The 22,395-nt window shown below is 59.1% G+C and overlaps 2 protein-coding genes across 3 annotated transcripts; one reads left to right on the top strand and one right to left on the bottom strand.

Moving 5' to 3' along the window:
• Positions 1-27: 27 nt before the first annotated feature.
• LOC125627810 (adenylate kinase isoenzyme 1) lies at positions 28-6,722 on the bottom strand. Its single transcript, XM_048832322.2, has 5 exons — positions 6,262-6,722; positions 3,409-3,608; positions 2,881-2,994; positions 2,320-2,514; positions 28-1,847 (listed from the first exon to the last, which is right to left on the bottom strand). Exons 1-5 carry the CDS (start codon positions 6,320-6,322, stop codon positions 1,779-1,781), a joined length of 639 nt encoding a protein of 212 aa, XP_048688279.1. The 5' UTR covers positions 6,323-6,722; the 3' UTR covers positions 28-1,778.
• Positions 6,723-7,233: 511 nt separating this feature from the next.
• Positions 7,234-22,344, top strand: GTF2F1 (general transcription factor IIF subunit 1). Of its 2 annotated transcripts, XM_048831628.2 has the most exons (14): positions 7,234-7,362; positions 8,670-8,729; positions 9,103-9,149; positions 9,864-9,936; positions 10,569-10,762; positions 11,160-11,330; positions 11,994-12,172; positions 12,653-12,800; positions 13,052-13,116; positions 13,752-13,871; positions 14,569-14,642; positions 20,908-21,046; positions 21,343-21,469; positions 21,723-22,344. In XM_048831628.2, the coding sequence occupies exons 1-14, from the start codon at positions 7,267-7,269 to the stop codon at positions 21,925-21,927; spliced, it is 1,698 nt and encodes a 565-aa protein (XP_048687585.1). In that variant the 5' UTR covers positions 7,234-7,266; the 3' UTR covers positions 21,928-22,344. The 2 variants fall into 2 exon arrangements, with proteins under 2 accessions (XP_048687585.1, XP_048687586.1); XM_048831629.2 differs by lacking the exons at positions 7,234-7,362; positions 9,103-9,149.
• Positions 22,345-22,395: the final 51 nt, after the last annotated feature.

Here is a 22,395-nt window from a genome sequence, read left to right as displayed (position 1 = left end):
GATGAACTAAGAGCTCCTGTGGTTTTTTTATAGTTTGAGCAGGCAATTGTGCTTTGTTAAATAAAATGCTCTTTTTGTTTTGAAACCAACTCTGCTGCACTATTTCCGAACCGAGCAACTGGCGATAAGGTATGCCCCCGGATACTGCTTGTTAGGAGGGGCTTTATGCCACTGCCCCTCAGCGGCATATCTGGCCTGGTGAGCTGAGGTTACCCATGTGGGGTAAGGAATTGCTTCTCTTGACAGTTGAGGAGCAAGTGGAGCTGTGCTCGGCCCATTCAATACCTCCGGTCTTTTGCTGAGCAATCCCAAGGGACTGTAATTTCACTGATACCTAGGCAAGTCCATTCCCACTGTAAGGCCTTAGCTGGCCCTGTCTCTGTAGTACCTGAATGCCTCCTACTCATCCATGTTTGTCCCTGCACCCCCCTGGACGGCAGGGCAGAGCTCTGATCCCCACTGGACAGATGAAGAACTGGAGGCCCAGACTGTGACTTGCCCAGATTCCTCTGGGGTCAGACCTTACACCTGGTTTCCCCAGTCCTAGGCTGATGCCCTAAGCACTGAACTCTCCTCTGCTTATGGACAGATGAGCCTCCCTCAGCTTGGCCTCTCCAGCTGGGGCAGGAGGTTGTCCAAGCAGATGTGGGGGACCTGGTACTTCCCCCAACTCGCTCTGGAGGGTGCGGGTAAGATGCTTCTCCCATACAGCGAGTGCAGGCTATCAGAAAGCACCTTTGGAAAGGTTCTTCCCTATCCACCTGCTGGACACTCCCTGGCTTGGGGTGATGCAGGGGGAAGCCTTCCCTGGAACCGCTTCCTGTGCTAGCCTGCTGTTCTGCCCTGAGCTGCCCGGGCAGCTGAGGGCAGAGCTTGGCACAAAGCTCACTTTCAGATGACAGGTGTGGGGCTGACCTCTAGAAAAGCTGGTGCCCAGCTGGAGCTCTCTTCACTCATGTGTAGCTGAGCTTGAACTCATGTATTGAAAAAACAAAAGGACTTTTGGTGGTAAACTCAGTGTTTTGATGGATGTGGTCTTGTCTTGGCTGCTACTTGTCCCCTCAGAAGAACCCTCCCCATGCTCCAGCCTGGCTGTCTTGTCACAGCCGTTCTCCTTTCATGCAGTCCTGCTCCCCGAAGGGGGGGCTGATTTGGAATTGCGTAGGTCTGATTCGGGGGGGTGCCGTAAAAGGTTCCTGCAGCTACTGCCCTGATGAGTAGGGAGTTAAGGGTTAGGCCAGGAGGCTGGTGAGCTAATTGGCTGCTCCAGAAGGCAGAGCAGGGAATTTTGCCCTGCGATATCTGCCTAACTCAAAGTAGCCAGTGTGGTGGAGCTGTGGCCATCTCCCCTCCGCTGGGACCTGGGCGTTTGCTCTTTGCCATAGGCTTCACCCACCTTGCCTGGCTCCCTTTCATGTGTCAAATACTTTCTGTGTCCGCAAGCCCCTGGATCCCTGCTGGCCGTTTCTGTGCACCTGGGCCACTGCCTCGCTAGCTCTGAGGTACCTTGGCTGCTGGTATAACTAGCTCCAGCAGCATGATGCTGCCTCTGAGGGGGGAGGCGAAGGGCCCGGACTGGGAAAGGGCCCTGGATCATCCACATAAGCATGTGGTGTCAGCTCTAGGCCACCAGCTGGCACTCATAAGCCCCATATGATGGGGCAGGCGCTGAGGGACGTCTCTGGGGCAAGTGTAGGACCAGGGCCAGAAGCTGAGCCTTTATTTGAACACCGCCAGCTACGGGGTGGCCCCAGGCAGGGCAGCAGCAGGCCCGTGGCCTAAACGAGGCTGTCGATGACGAAGCAGCACTTTGTGTAGATGGCGTCTTCCGGCTCCTCGCCTAGAATCTGCAGGACACAACAGAGCAGCTGGGCTGGAGCCGCACCTGCCATGGGCCCTGCAGGCACCTGGCTCTAGTTCCCTCCCGCTGGGCCTCACTGAGCGCCTGGCATTAGTACCCACCCCCTGGGAAACCCTTGGGTGTCCCTGTGCTTGGGGGGGGGGGGAATGCAGCCCTAGGCCCTGCTCAAAACCACTGAGCTTTTGTGCAGCCCAGGCCCATTCTCTCCCACCCCCAGTGCTGTGGGCAGGGGGGCTCCAGCTGCCACCGAGTTCCTCCTCCCCTCTCGGGCCCAAGGGGCCTGCCCACTGGCTCAGCCCCTGGATGATGTTTCCATGCGCCTGGTGAGTGGTACCCACGATCCTGCTAACCCAGGAGGGCCCACCCGGGCAGCCTGCAATGGGCTCCGCTGGGCTGTGAGGGGAGAAGGAAAGGGGAGGGGTTAATGCCCAGGAAGTCTCTTGTGATGCCCCCCCTACGTTTCTGAGCAGGTTCTGCTGCTGGTAGTAGCTGATGACGGGCTCGCACAGTGAGTAGTGAGTCTCCAGCCGCTGGCGGATACAGGCCTCGTGGTCGTCGGCCCGATGGCCGGTCTGGCCCCGCAGCAGCAGCCGCTGGATCATGGTCTCTGTCGAGCAGTCCAAGACGATCACGATGTTGGGAGGACGCCCCACCTGCGGCATGGTAAACCCCCGCTCAGGGGCGCAGCACCACCCTGGCCGACTGCCCCCTGGCCAGCCACCAAGGGGTGGGGTGCAGCAGCCCCAGGGCCAGCTGAGAAATGGGCACCAGGCCGTTCCTGCGCAAGGTGAGAGGATGGGGGGGGGGCCGACGCCCTGGAGCAGGGGGAGCCGGGCCGTGACTGAGCCCTGCTGGGTCTGAGTTCGGGAAGGGGGAAGAATGGCCACAGCTCCAGCATGCGCTCAGCCCCTCTGAATGCCTCACGCTGCCTCCCTCCTCTACCTCCTGGCTATCAGCACGGCGCCTGCCCCCCGCCCTGGCCAGGGGCCTGCTGGTCCTTCCTCCCCTGCGGCGCTTACCACACGCTCGAAGTCCTTGGCCTGCTTGAGCTCCCGGGGGAAGCCATTGACCAGGAAGCCCTTCGCCTCCTCTCTCTGCAGCAGGTTGTCGTTCAGCAGGTCAAGGATGAAGCCCTAGGGAGACAGAAGCCCCCTCAGCGCTAAGGAAGAAGGGCTTTGTCCGGAGCCACCCCTGGTTGCGTGAGCAAGTGCCCCACGTCCCCTTGCCCACAAGACTAAGGCACAGCCCCACCGCCCCACACAGCTCCTGGCCTCTCCCTTGGGCCGGCTAGTGGGGCGGTGGGGCTGGATCCAGACTGGGAAAGGGGGTGTGAGAGGGATGAGCAGGGCAGGGAGCAGCAGAGGGGGAGCCAGGGCGGTGGCAGAGCTGGCAGGCTGGTGCTTGCAGAGGGTGGCTCTTTTGCAGCCTTGGAACATTACTTGGGGCCCTTAGGAAGTGTCAGGCACGGAGCTGACTGGGGGGATCATTCCCCCAGGGAAGCTGGGGCTGCTGCAATCCGCGAGGGAAGTGGGGAGGGGGAGCCTCACTGAAGGCACGAGCGCTCCTTTCATCAGGATGTCCTTGATTTGTCGCCCCTGGCGCGTGGGCTGGCTGGCTTCCGCCCGCAGGAGGCTCCCCAGGCCCAGGTGCTGGAACTGGTACTTGGCAGCCAGCCTCTCACACTGTGTCCCTTTGCCACAGCCCGGGCCTCCTATCACGAAGATGATGACTTGCGACTTCAGCTTCTCTGTGGCGAGAGACAGAGATGGGGCAGGGAGAAGGGGTGAGACAAGGATCTCCCAAGGCGCATTGGACAGGCCTGATGCTGCTCAGTTTGATGAGATCCCAGCCCAGAGCGGGTTGGTTGTGAGCACAAAATAGGCACAAAAATTGCTGTAGCCCGATGGGGAAAATAAGCTAAGGGGAAGGGACCAGGAGGGCCTAGCACTGGGTGCTGAGTTAGATGGACGTCCGCTCCGGTCCAGTGCGGCAACTCCCCCATCTCAACCATGCAGTAGACATCAGCTCCTGAAAACCCTCGTTAACCCCCCCCACTAAATTGACAGCCCTCGACCCCCTAGGCAAGTATCCCACTCTTAACACCAATGTGCCTCAGTCCTGCCCTGGAGAGATCCCTCTTGTGGGAAGCTCGCTGTCCGTGGCCCACCTCCCACCCCCAAAAGGGGCCCATGAGCTGGTGGATTCTGGGCTGTCCCCATTAGGGACTAGAGTCACCGCGCTGGCTGTTGGGAGTCGCAGCCTGAGCCCCTCTGGTGTCAGTGCCCAGGAAGTGGCAATTGTCGAACCAGAAGCAGAGTTTGGGCCAAGGCCTTTCAGTCACTGCCAGCTGTTACCAAGCAGCCGTCTCGCGAGGACCTGCCCCCGTGAACAAGGCCTCGGAGTCAGCCAGGGTTAAAGTGCCCACTGAGCTGTTTAGAAAAGCCAAGGGGCCTTGGTGTGAACCAGCCACCCCATAAATCGCAATCATCCCCTAGCGACATCTCTACTCTGTACGATGAGCAAGCAGCCGGGGCAGTTGTGGGCTATGTGATGCCCCTCAGACACCACAAAGGGCCAGATACGAACACAGATGGGCGAACCTGAGCTCTGTTCATTTCTAGCTGGGATAAATTGGTGGAAGAGCCGGGCCTGACCCTGTGGTAGCAGATGGGCTTAAACCTGCGTAGAGAGCCCTGAAAAAACCCAGCCCAGCCCAGTCGCTCCAGTGCAGGCAGATGCGACTGAGCGTTGTTCTTCCTCCAGAGGAATTTCGTGCTGTAAGAGGCGGGGGCTGGTAACTCCGGGGCCCGGCGTTCTGCATTTATCTCCAGAATTGAGACCGACTCGCTCTCCCTTATGCGGACACGCTGCGCTGCTGGCACTCGCTGCCATGTGCACACCCCCTTCCCGGGCACAGATGGACACACACGCTGCCACTCCACATGCATCCATCCCTGCCATGGTGGGACAAGAGAGCTGGGCCTCCATCCCCCAGAGGAGGTTGGTCCAGGCTGTGACTTTGATGGGATCGGTTGTTCTCTGGGATCAGGAAGAATCCCTTCTCCTCCCTCTGACTTTCTGCGCCAAGCAGGGAATGAGTTTTGACCATCACCCATGGGAGCTGGATTCCAGAGGGCGAGGCCGGACTGGTGGGTTTCACACCCCATGCTCCCTCCAAGCCAACATCTCGCTGCAGTAGGCGTGCTTCTGGATCAGGGTACACCCTGGACCAGCATCTTCCCCCTAAATCCCAGCCAAGCTAAAGTGCTGCTAGGAAATAGGCACTGTTTTCCACCGGGAGCCAACCACCCTTCTGTTGACCTGCTGGGGGAAGCAGGAGTTCCCGGAAGAGTCATACGGTAACAAGACAGGTTTCAGAGGAGCAGCCGTGTTAGTCTGTATTCGCAAAAAGAAAAGGAGTTCTTGTGGCACCTTAGAGACTAACCAATTTATTTGAGCATGAGCTTTCGTGAGCTACAGCTCACTTCATCAGATGTATACCGTGGAAACTGCAGCAGACTTTATATACACACAGAGAATATGAAACAATACCTCCTCCCACCCCACTGTCCTGCTGGTAATAGCTTATCTAAAGTGATCAACAGGTGGGCCATTTCCAGCACAAATCCAGGTAAGGTAGCCTGTTTCCTCTTGTTTTTTCCTACCCCCCCCCCCAGATGTTCTGGTTTAATTTGGATTTAAACTTGGAGAGTGGTCAGTTTAGATGAGCTATTACCAGCAGGAGAGTGAGTTTGTGTGTGTATGGGGGTGGGGGGGATGTGAGAAAACCTGGATCTATGCAGGAAATAGCCCGACTTGATTATGTAAAGAGTTGTCACTTTGGATGGGCTAGCACCAGCAGGAGAGTGAATTTGTGTGGGGGGGTGGAGGGTGAGAAAACCTGGATTTGTGCTGGAAATGGCCCACCTGTTGATCACTTTAGATAAGCTATTACCAGCAGGACAGTGGGGTGGGAGGAGGTATTGTTTCATATTCTCTGTGTGTATATAAAGTCTGCTGCAGTTTCCACGGTACACATCTGATGAAGTGAGCTGTAGCTCACGAAAGCTCATGCTCAAATAAATTGGTTAGTCTCTAAGGTGCCACAAGAACTCCTTTTCTTTTTGGTAACAAGACAGCAAATTAAATCCTCCCTCATGGCCCAGCCTCTCCATTGCTTGGGTGGATTTGTCCCTTCCCATAAAGGCTATTTCCCAGCCTTCTTGCAGCTCTGACCACTAGACCCCCCTCCCCTCCCGGAGCTGGGAATGGAACCGAGAGTACTGGCTCCCTGGGCTCAAACCAGCAAGAGAGACTCACCCATTCACACATTTTGATATCCCCTGAAAGCTCAGAAAGCCCCACCCCCGCCATGCCCCCAGAGCCAGCTTGCCATTTACCCTGCAGTTCAGGTTTCAGTGGCTTAGCAGTTTTAGGAAGCCGGGCCTGGCAGAGTCCCATCTTCCAGGGCACAAACCGATCCCCTCTTCACTCCCTTTCTGGGGGAGGGGCCCCAAGGTGCTGGCCTGGCCTGCAGCCCTCAAGCTCCCGTGTAAAACTAATCTGGCCATTTTAGCCCAGGCCCTGCTGCTTAGCCAGCCGGGCTTTCTGATGTCACAAGGCAGCCATGAGCTGGCCTGTCGCCGGGGCCAGGCTCAGCACTGGGATGCGATTCCAGTTGGTGCTGGAAGTGGGGGAGGCAGCGAGGAAGCCAGAGCACGTGGTCTCGTGACCAGAACGATAGAACCAGGACACCTGGGATCTCTCCCAGCTCCGCCACTTGCTGGGCCTCAGTTTCCCCCAGGGGAGCTAGTTCCCCAGCTCTGAGATCTCCAGATGGGAGATGCATTGAGGGCAGACTGGCCAGGATCCAACGTAAGAGCAGCTGCATTACCCCCATCCCGCCCCGGGGCAAGAGGAACCATAGCCCCCCCCCCGGGCAAGGGGCCCGTACCCCCCCATCCCTCACCCCCGGGGCAAGAGGCACCATAGCCCCCCCCGGGATCAAGGGGCCCGTACCCCCCATCCCCCACCCCGGGGCAAGAGGCACCATAGCCCCCCCCCGGGATCAAGGGGCCCGTACCCCCCCATCCCCCACCCCGGGGCAAGAGGCACCATAGCCCCCCCCGGGATCAAGGGGCCCGTACCCCCCATCCCCCACCCCGGGGCAAGAGGCACCATAGCCCCCCCCCGGGATCAAGGGGCCCGTACCCCCCATCCCCCACCCCGGGGCAAGAGGCACCATAGCCCCCCCCCGCAGCCCAAGCGGTGATAGCTGCCCCGCCCCGCCGTGGAGGTAACCCCGCCCCTTTTCCCTGAGGGGGCGGGGCACGGCCGTGCAGGTTCCCACGGCAACCATCGCGGCTGGCCTCTCTTCCGGTGCGAGGGGACTCCGGCTTCCGGTCATGCGCGGCGAGCGGCGCACGCGCAGGCAGCCGCTCCGTCATTGGCGTGGAGCGGAGCAGCGGGGCCGGCGGAGAGGGCGCGAGCCGGGGGCGGGGTAAGGGTCACTGCGGGCGGCTGGGGGAGGGGGTGTGGGTCGGTGGGGCTGGGGTGAGGGTCACTGGGGAGGGGGTAAGGGTCAGTGAGGGAGGGGGCTGGGGTGAGGGTCACTAGGGGTGGGGGTAAGGGTCGGTGGGGGAGGGGGCTGGGGTGAGGGTCACTAGGGGTGGGGGAGGGGGTGTGGGTCGGTGGGGCTGGGGTGAGGGTCACTGGGGAGGGGGTAAGGGTCAGTGAGGGAGGGGGCTGGGGTGAGGGTCACTGGGGAGGGGGTAAGGGTCAGTAGGGGTGGGGGAGGGGGTATGGGTCAGTAGGGCTGGGGTGAGGGTCACTGGGGAGGGGGTAAGGGTCAGTGAGGGAGGGGGCTGGGGTGAGGGTCACTAGGGGTGGGGGTAAGGGTCAGTAGGGGTGGGGGAGGGGGTATGGGTCAGTAGGGCTGGGGTGAGGGTCACTGGGGAGGGGGTAAGGGTCAGTGAGGGAGGGGGCTGGGGTGAGGGTCACTAGGGGTGGGGGTGGGGGTAAGGGTCAGTAGGGGTGGGGGAGGGGGTATGGGTCAGTAGGGCTGGGGTGAGGGTCACTGGGGAGGGGGTAAGGGTCAGTGGGGGTGGGAGAGGAGGGAGGGGGTAAGGGTCAGTGAGGGAGGGGGCTGGGGTAAGGGTCACTAGGGAGGGGGTAAGGGTCAGTGGGGGTGGGAGAGGAGGGAGGGGGTATGGGTCAGTAGGGGTGGGGGAGGGGGCTGGGGTGAGGGTCACTGGGGAGGGGGTAAGGGTCAGTGGGGGAGGGGGCTGAGGTAAGGGTCACTAGGGGTGGGTGGGTGAGGGAGGGGGTAAGGGGCACTGAGGGTAGGGGGTTGGTGAGGATGGTTGGCAGGCACTGGGAGGGGCTCTGAGTGGAGCGTGAAGTCTGGGGCAGGGCTTGGAAGGAAGCACCGTGGGGGAGGGCCGGGCCGGGCCGGGGAAGGCCGACTCACCTGTGGAACTGGTCACACAAGACACTGGTTCAACAGTGTATCTTGGATTTATATCTTTGTCCAATATCATTCCCAGCACTGACCAGCAGACCCCACTCTGCTCCCAGTGCTGGGAACAGGACCCAGGAGTCCTGGCTCCCAGCCCCCTGCTCTAGCACGGCTTCTCCAGCAGAGTTTCTGACCATCTTATCCCCACACTTCCCCATGTGTGTCAGCTTCTCCTTGCCTCTGCCCCTTATAGGATTTTGGATTCTCCTGGCTCCCCCTCCCAGCCCCACAAAGGTAGTCCTACCAGTGCTTGCTCTGCTAAGAAGCCCTGACTTTTTGTTTCTCTCTTAGATCCTTTCCTGGAAGCCCGGGTGGACGCGCAGCCCTATCTCTGCCAAAATGACCTCCCTGGTAAGTTCTCAGTTTCCCAAACTTGGAGCCACCATAGGTTTGGGAAATACGCCCCAGGCCTAGACTGATACGCCCATCTAGTTTGGTATCCAGTCTTCAAGTGACTTGTCCTGAGTGCCTCAGAAGAAGCTGCTAACCCCTCATCGCCTGCCAGCTCTCCTCTTATGTGAAAATCCCTTCCTGACCCCAGCTAATGCCCTGAAGCAAGAGGACAGAGAACCCTTGTTAATTTTTCCCCAGCTAGCCTGGCTGCTATTCTTATAGCCATTTCATGTGTCGCCTGCTGTGATCTTGGGGTGGGGGCGGCTTCCTAACTAGCCCTTGGCTAACGCACACCTCTGAAATGAAACCTCAGTCTTTGTTCTCTCCCCAGGGCACGAGTAGCCAGTCGGTTACAGAGTATGTGGTGCGAGTACCCAAGTGAGTCCTCTCTGATTTCCCAGCCCTCTCTGCTTATGTGGCACCTTGCTGAAAGCTTACCTCCCTGGGGAAAACAGCAGAGATTGGGGAGTCCCTTGCATTGCTAGGTCAAATCAAGCTCAGGTCACTGTTCTCTGGCAATGGATGAACCGAGTTGTAGGTCTCAGCCTGTCTCCCTGGCTGTCCAGCCTCTGTTTTGTTTGATCTAAACAGCAGGCTTATTGCTGGGCCTGGGGCCACGTATATTTGGCGTATTACAGTAACTCCCCAACTGAGATCAGGGCCCTTTGTCCCAGACCTTCCCGGCGTCTGCCCTGAAGAGCTTGCAGTTTAAATAGACAAAAGGGTGGGGAAGAGAAACTGAGCCATGGAGCAGGAATGTGGTTTGCCCACGGTCACCGAGTAGGGCAGGGCTGGGAATAGAGCCATGCTGCCTGTTGTATCGTATAAACTGCTGGCTCCTACTGGACCCTGTGGTGGGTTCAACACAGAGATGGGAGTCTGAATGGGACCTGGGGGCCAAACGCCCCAGGGAGGGTGGCTGGGCAGGGCTGAGGCACTTTGGCAGCAGGGGTTGGGTAGCTCTGGTGCCTGGGTGTGATTCGCTGCGTGGCTAGCGAGTGCTCAGCATCGTGCCAGGCTTGCAGCAGGGGGACAGCTCTCCTCAAGCTGGAGCCGCTGGCCACTCAGGTTTCTGCCCTCCTCTTGCTGCAGAAACACACCCAAGAAGTACAACATCATGGCCTTCAACGCTGCCGACAAGGTCAACTTCACCACCTGGCACCAGGTAGGGTGCTGCCATAGCTGTGCCCCCTAGCCCCACATAGCAAGGGCAGCCTGTCTGCTGCTTGGAGGCACTTCCAGGTGCCAGAGCTCCCTCTGTGCTGACAGCCTGGCCCCTCGAGCGGGGTGTTGGACTCTGGATGGATCAACAGTTGTGACTGCATCTGGCGCTGGGCCTGCCAGCAAGGCTAGAAATACTGGGCCCAGCATCCCCCATAATGCACTGGACCACAGGGCAGCGTCTTGCTCCCCCCCCCACCCACCCATGCTGGGGAACACATCAGGGTCCATCTGGCCCCACCCCCTGCACCAATTGATCCCTGATACCGCAGACAGCGGCGAGTCCTCTCTCGGTGCCCCGGGTGCAGGGCTGTTCTCTGGGCCTGGCGAGGGATCCCAGGAGGTGACTTGGTTTCAGCCCTGAAGCCCAGCGTTCACTCTGGCTCTTAGCGTGCAGAGTTGTGGGCGGCCTGGACCGGGTCACTCCATGGCCATCGCTAGCTTGGTGCTGCAGGGAGCTGAGTGGGGGTACTGCCATGCAGCGCTGGGGGACTGGACACACAAGGTGACCAAGCAGGGGGGCTTTTCCCTCCCCAGGGCCGGGGAGGTGACGTTCTCCTTTGCTCCCTCTCCTAGGCAAAAATGGAGCGAGATCTCAGCAACAAGAAGATCTACCAGGAAGAGGAGATGCCAGAGTCGGGGGCTGGCAGCGAGTTCAACCGCAAGTTGCGCGAGGAGGCGCGCCGCAAGAAGTACGGCATTGTCCTCCGGGAGTTCAAGCCCGAGGACCAGCCCTGGATCCTCAAGGTCAACGGCAAAGCTGGGCGCAAGTGAGTGGGGGTCCCAGGGGCTGAACTGTGAGTGCTGGGTCCAAACACACAAGCCCCTCCAGTTTGCGCTCCAAGCCCCAGCTGTGTTGGCCAGCAGCCCCCTTTGGAGAGGGAGAGTTAGAGTGGCACTAACGCCATGCCACGGGGCACAGAAAGAACCCAGGAATCCTAGGTCGCTGTGTCCCTGCTCCGGCCACTAGACTCACTCCCTCTGAGCCAGGAGTGAAGACTAGGAGTCCTGCCTCCCTAGCCTCCTTGATTTAACTACTAGTTTCTGCTCCCTTCCCAGAGCCTGCAATAGAACCCAGGGTCCTGGCTTCCAGCCCCACCTGCTGGGCCATTCGGCCAGATCCCAGGTGCCCCCCTGAATCCAGCTCTCCCTTTCCCTCATGCCCAGGTTCAAAGGGGTGAAGAAGGGCGGCGTGACCGAGAACGCCTCCTACTACATCTTCACGCAGTGCCCCGACGGCGCCTTTGAGGCCTTCCCGGTCAGCAACTGGTACAACTTCACCCCTGTGGCCAAGCATCGCACCCTGACAGCCGAGGAGGCGGAGGAGGAGTGGGAGCGGTGAGTGAGGGCATGGGCTGCCCCTGCCCTGCTGTCACCAGGAGTCCTGCCACTCAGTGCTCTAACCTGCGGGACCCCCCTCTCCTCCCTACAAGGGGAATAGAACCCAGGAGTCCTGGCTGCCAGCTCCCCTGCTCTACCCACTAGACCCAAACCGAGATTGTTCCAGGGATTGGCTGACACAGGAAGGGCTGTGCTTCTGGCAGATTGGAGCTGGAGGACGGGCTGGGGGTGCAATGTCTGGGTATGGCCCGTGCTGCATCTGGGGCTCCTTGCGGCCTGCACGGCGTCACAGGGTGAGGAGTCCACTCTGCATTGCCAGGAGGTTGGTCTGGTGACTGGCGCGGGCCCAGCTGCTGCTAGAGGCCTCCCCTGGTCCTCTCCCTGGCTGCTTCCACCAGGGCAGGCGTGGAGCTCAGCACCGGCCTCTCTGGGTCCAGCACCCCCCTTCCAGCCTGGTACCAGGGAGCCCTGCTCCTTTCTCTGTGGATCATATAGGCTTTGGGGAGTCCCTTCTCCCCACGCCCCCTTGCAATCCCAACAACAGCCTCATAGGGCTGGGTTTCACTCCGTCACGGCAGAGCCCCTCTCCCCTGTGGTGGGGTCAGGCAGTGGAGGGGGTCCCACCTCCAGTGTTCTCACCCTCTGCCCTCTCCCTCCCAGGCGGAACAAGGTGCTGAACCACTTCACCATCATGCAGCAGCGGCGGCTGAAGGACCAGGATGACGAGGAGGAGGAGAAGGAGAAGAAGACCAAGAAGAAGAGCAGCGAGCTGAAGATCCACGACCTGGAGGACGACCTGGAGATGAGCTCAGACGAGAGCGAGCTGAGTGACGCCGACGGTGAGGGGCCCCTGGAGGCTGAGCCAGCCCTGCTGCCCTGGGACCACCAGCACCTCTTTCTGTTGCCCTGAGGTCACTGAGACAACCCTAGCTTGGGCCTTCAGCCCAGTGCTACCCCCTGCTGGGGGTCACAGGCGTAGAACAGCGACCCCTTTCTCACTTATTGCATGGGAGAGGTAGCCCTGTGTCCTGGCTAACAGGTGAGCTGGCTACTGCCTAGGCCTGTGTCATGAACCCCGCCAGCATCCATGTAGCTTGGGGCCCAGGCTGACCCCTGTGCCTTCGAAGCATGGTGCTACCCCTCTGAGAGCCTGCAGCCTGTCAGGAGTCCCCATATAGAACCTGGGGTCCTGGTTCTCAGCCCGTCCCTCTAATCCCACTCCCCCTCTCTTGCTGGGCCTGTGGCTGTCACCTCCACGCCAGCTCTTGCCATGACCTTGCCACTGAGTCAGCCGCTGGCTGTTTCCCATAATGCTACAGGGGAGAAGGCAGCCAAGCCCCAGAAGAAAACCCCGCTGACCAAAAAGAAGAAGAAGAAGAAGAAGGGCTCGGATGATGAGGCCTTCGAGGACAGTGACGACGGAGACTTTGAGGGGCAGGAAGTAGATTACATGTCAGACGGGTCCAGGTAAGGGTGGGGCCTTAGGGGCAGGGTCTCCTCCACCCCTCCCCACCGGAACGGGGTGCCTGGCTCAGCTCCACTCGGCTCCTTACCTGGCGCTGCCTGTGCCCATTAAGCAGCTTGTTCTGTTCCCCACCTGTCCTGGGAACGTAGATCTCTGCTGTACCCTGCACAGGTAGTCTAGGCAGAGGCAGGTTCCCTCCCCCACCCCCTCTGTGCCTGGCTGTGTCCATTCAAATTCTTCCCGTGTCTTGCAGCAGTTCGCAGGAGGAGGCAACAGTGGGGAAGCCCAAGGTGACGAAGGAAGAGGATGGTCCCAAAGGTACGTGGCAGATACGGGGCCACGGTTGGTACTACTGAGACCTGGCGGGGGCAGCCCCCGTTGGACCTCAGCGGGGCCCTTGGTGACATCGCGACTGGTTGGAAATTCTCCATCGAGGCTGCTTTCTGGTGGAGAATCAGGTGTTCAGCAATGTTCCGCAAAAAGCGTCCGTTTTCCACCCAAAAATCCGGTTGCTTTAATAGAAAACCGGCAAGTGAAATAGCTGGTTTCGGCTGTGCTGCCCCAGTGCCTTGTGGGACATGGGGCCTCTGGCCCCCGCTTCCCACCCCCATAACCTCAGCAGCACCTTGCTCCTGAACTGGCTTGGGGAGGTTGTTGGCAGGCCCAGCCAGTGCTGAGCTGTTCAGCACTTGCGCCCTTGCGGGAGGGGTTGCGGGGTAAGAAGAGGGCTGCGGGGCCCTGGGTTGGGAACGCCCAGCACGAGGGCTCGGTAAGTCGGGCAGTGGGGAGCTCGCTGCTCTGTGGGCATCGAATCCAGGAAGCCCTTTCTCTTGGAGGTTACTGTGGCTCATAGGCAGTGGGCTATGGTCCCGTGGGCCGGCCGCAAGCCGGGCTCCACCGCTGCAAAACGGCTCCTTCTTGCTCCCTGAGCCGGCTGTCGGTTGGCTGCCCAGGGATCGACGAGGCGAGCGAGAGCAGCGAGGAGAGCGAGGAGGAGAAGCCTGCCGAGGAGAAGGAGGAGGAGGAAGAAGAGAAGAAGGCCCCCACCCCTCAGGAGAAGAAGAAAAAAAAGGGTGAATGTTTTGGGGAGGGAGGGGGCTGTGCCGCGGGGGCCCAAGGGTGGCGGTCTCTGCTGCTGGGTCATCAAATGGGCACTGAGCTACACTGGGTCTCAGTGGGGATAGAGCTGGGGCGGTAACTAGGACTCTTGGGTTCTTTCTCTAACTGCCACTCGCTCACTCAAGCCCCTGGTCACTTTCCCTCCCCTCAGGTAGGGCTGGTGCTGATCCCCCATGGGGGTGTCTGGGGGAGGAGCTATGAAATCACTTTGAGATCCTTGGGGAGGTGCTATAGAAACCCCTCCTCGTTAACCCTTACAGCGCTGGTATCTACCAACCGGCCTCCTCCAAAGGGAGCTGCAGAGGGGACAGGACCCTTCCCTGTGCTGCCCCACATCCCACCCCTCAGTTGATGCTGTGTCAGCTGACCCCAGGGCAGGGGGAGTTCCCCCTCACTGCGGGGAGTGCTGTGGCTGGAACTCCTCGCCCACTTCACAGCCCAAGGCTTCTGGTTCAGGTCTCTGGCTGGCCTAGAAATAAGCTTCCTCTGGACTGAGTATGCTGAGTGAAGAGCCCTGGGGTGGCTAGAGCCAGGGGCCATGGGAGGTCGTAGAGAGAGAGAGCTCTGACCCCGAGCACCCCAGAGGGGCTCGAGATTGACAGGTGATTCGGAGGGGAGGGACTTGCTCTGACCGCGTACCATGTGTTCCAGACAGCAGTGATGAGTCGGAGACGTCAGAGGAGAGCGACATCGACAGCGAAGCGTCCTCTGCACTCTTCATGGCGGTAACCCCGACCCGCGTCCTTTGGGGGCGGGGCTGGCTGGGTTGCCCGCTTGGGGGCTCTGGATGCTTGGGGTCTTGGGAGGATCCCAAACCTTTAGCTCTTCTTTAACCAATGTCCCCATGGGTGCTCTGCGTTAGGTGTGTGTGTGTGCATCCCTGTGCCTAGGATCACAGGGTTTTGGTAGCAGCGCTGTTTGGGCCACACTTGTGCTCCCCCACTTTGCGCCCTGTGTGGCAGCTGTGTAGCTCTGTGCGGCCCAGCTGCCCTTGGCCTGAGCACTCCTAGCGAGTCTCCAAGTGCCTCGGTTCTCGTTTCGTAGCGTTTGTTACAGTTTTAGTCAGTTTCCATTTTCCCTCTTTTCCCCCCATTTCCTTGTCATTACCCCCGTAGGTTGATTCCAATCAGGGGGTTATGCCTGGATCCCCTGGATTCAAACAGTGCCTCTCCTGCCAGGAGGCCATCCCCGTTGGGGACAGGCACCCCCATTGCCTCCAGTGTTTGGGAGAGGCACACGTGCCCCAAAAGTGCACGCATTGCCTTAACCTTAAGGCTCACAGTCAGAAAGCCCGTGACCTGAAGGCAAAACCCCAAATGAAGGAGCACTCGCTGCGGCCAGCCTCAGACCCTGGTCCCGGGACCCGCCCTGGACAACAGTCACCGTCAGCACCAGCTGCTCCGTACTCCCTGCGGGCTACGAAGAGGAAATCAACAGATTCCTCGCGAAAAGACACTAAAAAGCGAGCCTCACGTCCACCCACCAAGGAGCCATGGAAAAGAAAGAGGTCCCCAGCGAGATCGGGAGCTTTGGCCCCGACAGGTATAATACTGAGCACCTATGACGCTCCTGGGACCTCCGGTATCGTCAACGCCGGTAAGTCCAAGGACCCCAAGAGGGCAAGACTGGACAAGACGACAGAGGCAAGGAAAAACCCAAAGCCTCAAAGACGGAACCGACCAGCCCCATGGCACCGGGCACTTTGGCGCCGCCTGCTGGGCGTTCAGCGGAACATAGAACAACCTTGGCGCTGACAAGACAGTCGACACTGACACAACTGCCTCCCCCGGCGCCGAAGGTGCCACACGAGTTTAGATTCCCAGAAGACGGATTAGTCTCCGAGACGCCAGAGTCTCCACCGCTCCGTACTGGGACGGCTGCAGTACACGCCAAACCGCCGGGGGCGCACGTGGCACCCGCCCGTTCACTGTCACCCTCCGGGACTGCCCCCTCCTTCTCCAGTGGAGACGAGGAGGAAAATGATGCTTATTCTGTGCCTTCGCGCAGCTGCCCTTCGCGCCGGGGTGCTGCACAACTTGACTCTTCTGCCCGCCATAGGCACCAGGAGCCCAGAGGTGGCCCAACACCCTGGTATGGACACCCATGGATGCCCCCCTTCATGCCTGTGCCCCAACAATGGCCTTGCTGGGATCTGTGGGCTGCTCACCGGCAACAGTTTTCCAGGCCATCCAATACCCAGAGGGAGAAACTGAGGCACTCCCTGTCATCTTCAGTATCCAGACCTCCCGAGCCTGAAGAAGAATCTGTCAAGGAGCAGGAGGAAAGGCTCAAGCAGGAAGCTGCGTCTGCACCCAATATACCGTCGTCCTCAGCGGCCAAAGCAGTCGTGCCTCCCCCTCCATTGTTGGCTGATGATGATTTCCGACAGCGTCAGGAGCTGTTCAGACGGATCGCAGATTCTCTCCACATCCCATTAGAGGAACCAAGAGAGTCGCGATGCATGTTTCTGGATATACTGCCCACATCAACCAAGATCGGGTTGCCTATACTTAAGGCCCTCTTAGACCCAGCTAAAGCGGTCTGGCAAACTCCAGCCACGATCCCTCCCACCTGTAAGAGGGCTGAGAAAAACTATATTGTCCCCTCAAAGGACATGGAGTTCCTATCTTCGCTGCCCACACCAAATTCAATGGTGGTCTTGGAGGTGAACGAAAGGGAGAGACTACGTCTGACCAACCCGTATGACAAAGATTGGAAGAAACTAGATTTGCTGGGCCGTAAAGCATACTCCTTGGCAGCTCTCCAATTCCGAATTGCCAATTATGAGGCGTTCATGTCAAGGTATAATCACACGAACTATTCAAAACTGAACAAATTTATTCAGTGTATCCCAGAGGACAAGAGAGAACAATTCCAGGCAATCGTGATGGAGGGACAGCTGCTGGCAAGGACGGCATTGCAAGCATCCCTAGATGCAGCAGACACAGCTGCTCGCTCCATAGCAACAGCAGCGGTCATGAGGCAAGCTTTGTGGCTACGTCTTTCGGGACTCCCAAAGTACATACAAGCGACAGTGGAGGATTTTCCCTTTGAAGGCTCCAACTTATTTGCCGACAAGACCGATGACTATTTCCACTCCATCCGGGCTGCAAGAGAGACACTGAGAGCATTACATGTCTCCACACCTGTACCAAGAAGGCGGCAGAATAGATACCATGATACCTCGAGATCTCGAACCTCTGCAGTTCCCCCACCTCAACAACACTACGACCCGGAAATGACCGATACCTCCCAAATGTAACCGCCCCCGACATGGTCAAGTGCATCTCACCAACCCACCTCACAACAGGTGTTTTGAAAATGGGATCGAGGCTCCGAGATGCCTCCTGGATCCATGTGCTGTGACCACCAGAAAACATCCGTCAGTTTGGCGACCACCTGACCCTGTTCTACCCAGTGTCACGTTGGACAAGTGGGTGTTGGAAATGGTCAGCAACGGATACTTGATGCAATTTCTCTCTCTCTCCCCCTCTCCCCCTGTCACGGAGTCTCTGGGCAATGCTCTGGAACTGCTCCCTACGAAGCCATTTAGGACTCTGTGGAAGTCTCCTTTCTGGGAGCAGCCTGTCTGCAGGACACACAACTTCCACCTTCCTGGGTCTGACCTCGGAGCATTCAGCATCCTCTGCCCCTCCGTGCGCTTCCCACAGCGAGTCCACCCAGGCGGGGCTCCTGGGGAAGCCAGAGGGTCCTGCCCCCCAACTCCGCAGTCAGACGTGACTCTCAGCCAGCCAGTAAAACAGAGTGTCACGGAGTGTGGGGGAGTCCAGGCCCTGCACCCCTCTTCTTGGGATTCACTGAGAGACTCGCCAGCCAGTAAAACGGAAGGCTTATTGGACCACAGGAACACAGTCTCAAACATAGCTTCTGGGTACAACCAGGACCCCTCAGTCAAGTCCTTCTGGGGGAGCAGGGAGCTTAGACCCCAGCCCTGGGGTTCCCTGCGTTCCACCCCTCAGCCCCAAACTGAAACTCTCTCCAGCCCCCGCTCCTCTGGGCTTTGTCCCTTTCCCGGGCCAGGAGGTCACCGGATTTCTTTGTTCTCCAACCCTTTAGCTCTCACCTTGCAGGGGGGAAGGGCCCAGGCCATCAGTTTCCAGGAAACAGGGTGTCGGCCATTCTCTGTGTCCAGACCCCTGCACACACCTGCCCTCTAGGGCTCTGCAGTGATCATACACCCTTACCCCACCACCTAGATACTTAAGAACTGCACAGGGGAAACTGAGGCACCCCCACACTATTCAGAGGAACCATTAAGAACAGTCCCACTTCGTCACACCCCCCCACCCCACCCCCTGGCACCTGCTGCAGGAAGAAATAATCCACTCGGGGGCTGTAGAGCCAGTTCTGATCCAACACCACAGGAGAAGCTTTTATTCCAACTATTCCCTCATGCCAAAAAAGAGCAGCGGGTGGAGACCCAGTCTAGACATGAGAACGCTCAACAAGTTCATTCGTTCAACAACGATGATTCAGCATGGTCACATTAGCAACAATAATCCCAACACTGGACCAGTGGGATTGATCTTAGCCCTCAACCTCCTAGATGCATGTTGTCACATTACCATACACCATCTCCCAGAGATTCCTCAGATTTGTTCTGGGCTTGGATCCCAGCCAGTACAAAGTACTTCCCTTTGGCCTCTGGCCCCAGGGAAGCTCCTTGCGGTGTGGTGCACCTCCGCCAACAGGCTATTCTGATATACCCATACTCGTCTAATTGCCTTCTCAAAGCCCCCCCTTGAGACGACGCAGTCCTGGCTACACAGAGAACTATGAACCTTTTCTCACAACTAGGCCTTCAAATAAACACTCAAAAATCAACACTGACATCTACCGCATCTGGGGTTCATTGGGCCCTACCCTGCCGCAGTGGAGGCCAAAGCCTCCTGACCAACACACAGACTTGCCACCCTTGGCAATTTGATCTCCACAGTACCAAACCAGTCCGCAGGTATCAGCCAGAACATGTAGACAACTACCAGGGCATATGGCAGGCCACGCAGGTGTGGCTCCGGACTGTATACGTTCCGCACAGGCACAACTTAACCAAATCTCTCTCAAAGTCAGTCTTACCCGTGTGAATGGAAAAGATTCCAGACCTGGTGCGACAAAAAGCACGTTTCAGCTATAACCTCTCCCTTGTCACTGGTACTGGACTGCATCTTGGAACTAAAAAGGCCAGGGCTGTCCTCGAGTTCAATCAGAATGCATCTTGCAGCCATCCCGGCCTTCCGCCGCAAGGTTGCCGGCCCCTCAATGTTCGCCCACTCTGTAACAAGATGGTTTCTCAGAGGAATTTGAAATCTCTACCTTGAAGTCAGAGATCCTGCTGTACCTTGGGACCTTAACCTAGTCATGCGATGCCTGACTGGACACTCCTTGGAGCCCATGATGACCTACCTGCTCGTTCATAGACTGTCTTCATTGACAGATGTTTCTCGTTACCCCATCCCAATATAATCTTCAACGATAGTTTCGTTGAGACCTCATCCGAAGTTCCTTCCTAAAATACCATCGTTGTCCTTAAACCGCATAGAACTAAACGTTCCACACACTAGATGGGTGCTTGCCTCTGACCTCGAAAGGACTAACTCTTTCGGAAAGATCGGAGATCAGCCATATCTAAACAAAGACTTTCAAAACAGGTTTCTGACTGCATTCACCTTTGCTATTGTCAACCCGATTTGCCCCTGAAGGCACTCCACACGATCGATTTCCACCTCTCTCGTTTTCCCGACCCATGTACTGATCACGGACGTTGGTAAAGCGGCGACCTGGGCGTTGGCACGCACATTCCCAGAGCATTACGCCATTGTGCGAGTCTCGACAGCAGATGCTCACTATTATTGTCCATGTGATCGTTGCTAACAAATCCAACTCTGAAGCCCTGGCCTTCCAGCGGGGGGGCACTGCTCTCCTGTCATCTAAAGTGGAGCACCCGCAGGGACACGACTCGCCCTGTGCGGTAACGGAGGTTCTTCGAGACAGGTGTCCCTGCGGGTGCTGCACTGCTCGCCCTCCTCCCTCTGCTTCAGAGTTCAGCCAGGGGCTCTGCGGTAGAGAAGGAGCTGAGGGCAGCTGGGCCGCACAGCGCTACATAGCCTCCGCACAGGGCGCGAGATGGGGCAGCACCCGTGCGGCCCAAACGGGCGCTGCTATGGAAAATCTCTGACCCTAAGCGCAGGGACGTGGCACCCGCAGGGACACGCATCTCGGAGAACAAGGTTCCTGCACAGGGTGAGTAACCTTTTCTCCCCAAGCGGCCGGCTGAGCGCTAACTTCCCTTCTGGCTTGTGTATGCCGAGCTGGGGGTGTTCTTAGCCTGGCTCCTGGGGGGATGGGGACCTGCATCTTGCTGACCACCTCCCAGCTGGAGGCCTCAGCAGAGAGCCCAAGGCCCCAATTCCCCTTTCGCCCCAGAGGGGTCCCTTCCAGGCTGGGGGCGCTGTGCTTTGCTCCTTGTGGCAGCAAAGGGCTGGTGGTTTGGTTCAGGCAGGGGGGGCTGGACTGGGGTTAGCTCCCAGACTGGGAACCTGGCGGGGGAATCCCTTCCCAGGGAGCGGAGTGGGGCACTGACCCCTCTAGCACTGCTGGACAGGCTGCCTTTTGGCTAAGACCCACCACTACAGCCTTGATCTCCCCTCCCTTTCCGGGATAAGGGGACAGTGACCCCACTGCCTTGGCCACACCCCTGTGGAACCAATTCCACTCTGACTCCCTAGCCCTCCCTTCGGTTCTTACCCGGAGCCGGGAGTCATCTCCCCTTGCGTCTGTGCCATCGCGGAGATGACATGTCAAGTGTGGAGGATGCTGGGGAAGGAGGGGTGCCCAAGCGGGTTGCAGAGGGTGCCTGGTTGTTCCTCTGCACGGCCCCCCATGCCCTGGCTTGGCTCAGGGTGTGCGGTACACTAGGAGGCATCTCGGGACGATGCCCAATGCCGGCTCCTCTTCTCACCCGACACCTAGAAGAGGAAAACTCCACCCAAGAAGGAGCGGAAGGGGTCGGCCAGCAGCTCCCGGGGGGACAGCCGCCCAGGGACGCCCCCCGTGGACCCAGGCAGCACATCCTCCACACTGCGCGCTGCAGCCAGCAAGCTGGAGCAAGGTAAGGGCTTGGGCGGGCTGGCCGCATTGGGCGCTGCTGGGGCATCAGCCTGGGGCTTCCAGGCCAGATGTTGGAACAGTCACAAACGCCAGCAGGGGGCAGCGTCCCTCTGCAGCTCACCCAGCCCTTACACCAGCTGTTGAAGGCAGGGAAGGAGGGGTCCCACGTGCAGAGGTCTGGGGAGAACCCCGTGCGGCCTGGTTCCTGACCTCGCTAGCAGGGGGGGCAGGGTGCCTGTTTGTGGGAATTGGGGACAGGGACTGGGCAGGACACTGAGCTGCTCCGTCTTGGTGTAGGGAAGCGGCAATCGGGATCCGGTGACCTCCCAGCGGCCAAGAGGCTGAAATTGGACTCGGGACCCCAGACAACCTCGGGCAAGTCTACTCCCCAGCCACAGTCGGGCAAGTCCACCCCCAGCAGCGGGTGAGTGACCGGGGGCGGGGCCTATTGGCCAATCCCATGGGGGTGGGTGGGGCTGCTGCCATGGTTGGCTGGTGCCATCAGCTGGGAGCGGTCCCAGGGGCGGCAGATGGAAGAGCCTTTGGGGCAGGAGCCAGCACATGGGCTCTGACTGGCTTGTTTGGGGACAGAGCCGGCCCCTGTCGGCGCCCAGAGCCTCCCGGGCTATGGCCCAGCCTTCGGCACCCCCTGCTCAGGCCCCATTCTGCCCCCGCAGAGACGTGCAGCTGACGGAAGAGGCCGTGCGCCGCTACCTGACCCGCAAGCCCATGACCACCAAGGACCTGCTGAAGAAGTTCCAGACCAAGAAGACGGGGCTGAGCAGCGAGCAGACGGTGAACGTGCTAGCCCAGATCCTCAAGCGCCTCAACCCCGAGCGCAAAATGATCAACGACAAGATGCACTTCTTCCTGAAGGAGTGAGAGGTGGGGCCTGGGTAGGCCACACCCCCATCCCCTCCCCCACTCAGGCCCAGAGGGCAAAGCTCATCTTCCTTCCTGGGTTCAAAACCTTCCTGCTGTAAGGGCCTGGGCCCCCATGGCAGCTGTGGGGAGACCTGGCCCATGGGGTCCTGTTCCCCAAGGGAACTCAACCCATACCCTCCGCAGCCCAGATGTGGCCACTTCGTGGTGAGTAGGGACAAGGTGGGCTGGGGGAATGTCCCTGTTACCCCCCTGCCTGCCTTGTTTCCTGAGAGATCTCCCTCGGGCGCTCCCTGGGCCCTGCCCCCAGGGTGTCTGCACGGTGCCCTTGAGAGGGTTGATTCTGTTTCTCCCAAGGTGGGACCAGTGGCTGTCCTGCCCCCTTGTTACAATAAACGGGTGTCTCTTCGTTCCTCCGACCTGCATCAGGGATGGTTTATTGCTCGCTGAGGGCGCGTGCTGCCAGAC

This window comes from Caretta caretta, chromosome 20 (assembly GCF_965140235.1).
Source record: "Caretta caretta isolate rCarCar2 chromosome 20, rCarCar1.hap1, whole genome shotgun sequence".
NCBI lineage: Eukaryota > Metazoa > Chordata > Testudines > Cheloniidae > Caretta > Caretta caretta.
Note: the sequence above shows the minus strand (reverse complement) of the source record. Positions and strands in the feature narration are given on the sequence as shown.